At 27.2% G+C, this 4765-nt stretch overlaps 1 protein-coding gene across 1 annotated transcript; it reads left to right on the plus strand.

The window, feature by feature from the left end:
• Positions 1–350: 350 nt before the first annotated feature.
• Positions 351–2545, plus strand: LOC136086456 (uncharacterized). Its single transcript, XM_065808753.1, has 4 exons — positions 351–542; positions 1203–1415; positions 1638–1809; positions 2187–2545. The coding sequence occupies exons 2-4, from the start codon at positions 1215–1217 to the stop codon at positions 2543–2545; spliced, it is 732 nt and encodes a 243-aa protein (XP_065664825.1). The 5' UTR covers positions 351–542; positions 1203–1214.
• The last annotated feature ends 2220 nt before the right edge of the window (positions 2546–4765 follow it).

Consider the following 4765-nt stretch of genomic DNA (forward strand, 5'->3'; position numbering starts at 1 on the left):
TTTATAATATTTTTTAATCATTTATGATATTTTTTAATCATTTATAATATTTAGGTACCCAAACAGCATGCAATATTCAGGAGTAATTGGTGCTTTATGTGCAAAGTTTAGTTACTTGTGTGATTACACGATGCCAGGTTGCAGAAAAAATGGTTCAACTAGTGTAAGTTTCTTGAATTATTAAAGATTCTACATATTTTATTTGTAAAAGAGTTAAACAATTGATTTATTTTAAGGTACAGCCTAAGTAACTTGAAAAAATTGAATAATAATGTTGAATAGTTGGTCAAAATAAAATTTATTTTTAATTTTATTGCACATTATTATTTTGCAGTAATATTTTAAAATGTATTTAGTCAATACTGCTAGAAAGTTTAAAAAATAAATTAAAAAAAAAACGAATACCATTGGTTAACAATGAAGATGTACTTTTGGCAAAGAAAAAATTTGGCAGAAAAGGATATGGAAAGAAACACAAAATTGTTGAAGACAGCAAAATAGTTGAAGAAATCGAAAGTACACCCAGACAAATTCGAGTAACAGTATGAATTCATTTGCATATATTTTACTTTATTTTGTTAAAATTGTTGCTTAATTTAAACTAGTTGCAATTAAAAGGTAATACAGTAGTGTTTTTTTCAGAATTCATTTCATATAACAGCATGGTTTTAAAGAATATTTATATATAACTTATTTGCTTCATGTATTTTGTTTCTTTCCTATTCTAAATGGCAATAAAAAACTAAACAATCAAATTAAACAAAAATTAAACTTAATTTAATAGCAACTATAATTGCATATTAGGGTGTAAAATATTAGGGTGTAAATGTGTTGAAACTCATTTTTTACTGCTACAGTTATAATATTAAAGTTTTACTTTATTTTGTCTTATTTTTTATGAAACATGAATATTTTCAAGTATTAAGTTCCCTATTTATCCCCAAGTTGCACATTGTGAATAAAATTGTTTTTAAAAAAATAAACTTTTAACTAACTGCAACCTATTGTATTTTCAAAGTACCCAAAAACTTTAATTTTATTTTTCTAAAAAATAAATTAACCCTGATTTTGTTTATTTGTATCTTATTTTTTATTTATTTTTGTTATAAATAAAATTGTAATTCCTAGTATAATAGATTAAGTTCATTTTTTATATTTTCTAAGTAAAAATAATTTGCTTTATTGTTGTTTAATCTCCATAGTACTTTCCACTAATGGAGGATGAATTTGAAGATGAAGTTAGTACAATGCTTTTGTTAGACGAAATGCTACACGAATCTTCAAAGATGCGTCTAAATTATGAAATGATGTTAGATAGACAAAAAAGAACATGCACTCATAGAACAAAAGATATACAAAATAAATCTACCATTGACATAATGGCTGCATATCCTTGGATGAGTCTACCAAAACTGGTATATTTATTTTACTTTTGCTGTAACTTACTCCACATAAGCCTTTGGTGTTAAATTTAATTTAATCCCCCCCCCCCCTCCTGGAGACGCCACTGACTGCATTAATAATAAAAATATTTTTAATCTTTATATTTTTAGGCTGTTTTTAGATTTATAGTATGTAACAATATTTTTTTAAAAGTTGAATCTTCAAATACTGTTATAGTTTTTTACAAATTATAGATTTTGGCTGAAGTCAAGATTCTATTTAATAAAGATTTGGATAGAGAGCTCCGTGTATCATTAGCACGTATTTCAAGTAGGGTGTTGGATATTGTAGGCAAGAAGCAAGATCAGTTGCTTTCAAGTATTCTTACTACAATAGAAGGCGAGAAAGATGAAGTAAAAAAGAAAGGTTTAGTTTTTTTTAATTTTAATTTATAAGTTTTTTTTACCAAATCTAACATACCCAAATTATGCACTGTAAACATTCATATATCAAGATTTCAATAATTTAAAAACTTGCATTTATTTTGTGACCTTTTGTGTGTGTGTTTGTGTGTGTGAAAGTGGGGTAAAAACTGTTTATTTAGCATAAACAGTTTTTAGTCTCTAGATAAATAACAAAATAATGTCATTTTTTTAATATTTTATAGAAATACTTATTTAAAATAATTACTCTACGTAAATAAATACTCTATGTGAATCATAAGGTATCCTTTTAACAAATATTTGTAGATATAAGTAATATCTAATCCGCGACATTTTTTTAAGTTTTAATTGTGTTTTTAGAAATGATGATGAATACTGCCGTTCTCATGCTTCCACGGTTATTCAAAGGAGATTGCAGCGACCATTTATTCGTTGCGGGTAAAATGCCGGTAGTGAATTCGCCAACCATTGTGTTTGACTTTGAACAAAAAAATATGGCAACATCTCCAAAAATTACGATTGTATTAGACTATGTCGAAGTCATGCGCGATGACTTCGGGATAGACAACGTTCTTGCTTTAGCATGTTTGATCGGAGTTCATTACCTGTATAATGCGAAATATCATCCAAAAATTTCAAACACGCTAAAATTTGTGCAACATGCATTAATTGGTTTGTCAAGTGAAAGCGACAAACCAATTAATGCATGTTGCACATAAATTAAACGCCGTCTTACAAACCTTTTAATGAAATGAACTTAATTATTTTTGCTATAAATTTAATAATAGATTTATTTATGTATTAATTGTGTTAATTAATTCTACAAAATATTTTAGTAATAGCAATTCATTGTTTTTTCATTGTTTAAAATGCTTTTCCCATATAGTTTTTTGACGCATCTTTAGCAATCTTTAAAAATTGATTTCTAATTGTGTCTAAAATAATCACAACAATATGGTAGGTTTATTAGAACCTAACAGGGTTCTAATGGTTTAGGCTGACGGGGCACTCTAAAGGTTCTTCGCTAAAACCTAATATAAGGTTTTAGTAAAGAACCTTTCCTTAAGGTTCCACCAAGAACTCTTCTTTAGGGTTCTTGCAAAGAACCTTAAAAAAAGGTTCTTATTTGAACTTTTAGGGTGCCCCGTCAGCCTAAACCATTAAAACCCTTTAAAGTTCTTCGGAGCATACCCTTGTTCGGAGAGTGAATAATAGGTTGCTAAACGTTTTATCTATTTTTCGACCGATTTCGATTAAATATTGACCAATTCTAAACCAATCTGTGTTTACTGGGAGTCGTAGCCCAGTAAACACAGGTTGGTTCAGAATTGATCAATATTTAATCAAAATCGGTCGAAAAGTATATAAAACGTTTAGCGACCTATTATTGACTAAAAATCGACGCTTGATTTGAAATGTATATTTCAAACTTTTTTATATATACGTTTACTAAACGTCGATCTAACGTGTAGAATATCGACTTACATTAGTCAATATTGTAAACCTTTAATCAACTTTAATTAAACGTAAATATTTATAGATTTAAAATCTACGCTTTAAGTCTTTTAATTCATACGTTTATTAAACGTCAATTAAACATTTACAATATTGACTAATATAAGTTGTTATTCTAAACGTTTGATCGACGTTTAATGAACGTTTATTATATTATAATATAGTAATATAGCCATAGGTCAGAAGACTCACATAACTTAAGTCACGCGGTTTAAATAGGCATGATTAAAAGGAAATAAAAAAAAATTATTAAAAAATTACTTTTTATTGGCTAAATAATTAATTTAGTTTTCAAGATTCACTTCCTTACAACAACTGAAAGCAAAACGACTGAATAATAAATAATAAACGAGTGTCGGGAGCTAAAAAGTTAAAAACCTCTTATCGCGACAATCTACCTTCCTAAATGCCAACAACTTAATGGACTCAGATGTTTTTAGAAATTATTGATTGCAACATTGACACAGTTAAAAAATATGAGTTGCTGGTCTCTCGTTATAAAAGTCGTGCTGCAAGGACTTTTTTCATAACTTTTATAAACAGTTTAAATTTATTTTGTACGCGATAGTATGATAGCGTTACAGTAGGTATTCATCTTTGCATTAATCAAGAGGTTTAATGAATAATTTTTTTTATTTTTTTATTTTAGATGCATTTTAGCTTAATTTAGTTATATTTGCTAAAGAAAATTGGTAGAACAGAGCTGGTAAAAGCCACTGCAAATAATATGGCGCGACGTTATGAAATTTTCCATGGATGGTACAGGAAATTTCGGAAACTTCCATTCAGAAAATCCTCTATATGTGAAGTTGTTCTGTGTAATTCCAATTTTGATTTATGAATGTACATTTAAATTATTTTAATGAAAATTTAAAATTAATGCTAACTATTTTCCCCCGAGTTTTTTGCGGTTACAAATCACGTAACGACGATTAGGATAACGATGTAGAAGATGATGCTGCACAAACAGGTGCATGATAAACAAGTGGTAGACGGTATTCTAGGAAGATTTTTGATAATGCATAAACTAGTGATCCAAAATATTTGTTTATGAGCTTATTAATTTTATAAGTAATCTTTGACTTAATCTTAACGTAAACTTTTATTTTCTGCTGAGATGATATTTAAAAAATATTTGATAGAAATTTTTTAATATAATACTACCACTGCCAAAAGCTTGATCATTTAATTTTTTTTTAATTATTGAAACATTTCTCTAAATCCCCACTATATGAAAATGTTTTATATAAGTTTATAACTTTATATATAGTTTTATAAAATAAAAGTATAGAATACGTAGTATAGTATAAAAGTTTATAAACATATTATAATAGTTATAAAAAATATAAAAAATAAGACCAGGTCTTTTATAACTATATCTTATTTATAAATTTCACGACCTATATAGCTCTTATTGCTTATAT

The sequence above is a fragment of the Hydra vulgaris genome, chromosome 10 (genome assembly GCF_038396675.1).
Source record: "Hydra vulgaris chromosome 10, alternate assembly HydraT2T_AEP".
NCBI classification, from domain to species: Eukaryota; Metazoa; Cnidaria; class Hydrozoa; order Anthoathecata; family Hydridae; genus Hydra; species Hydra vulgaris.

Bases quoted from the DNA above. Each gene is read 5' to 3' on its own strand.
- LOC136086456 (XM_065808753.1), top strand. From the start codon at position 1,215: ATGGAGGATGAATTTGAAGATGAAGTTAGTACAATGCTTTTGTTAGAC. The intron at 1,416-1,637 runs GTATATTTATTT...TACAAATTATAG, and splicing joins GGATGAGTCTACCAAAACTG to ATTTTGGCTGAAGTCAAGAT. The intron at 1,810-2,186 runs GTTTAGTTTTTT...TTGTGTTTTTAG, and splicing joins AGATGAAGTAAAAAAGAAAG to AAATGATGATGAATACTGCC.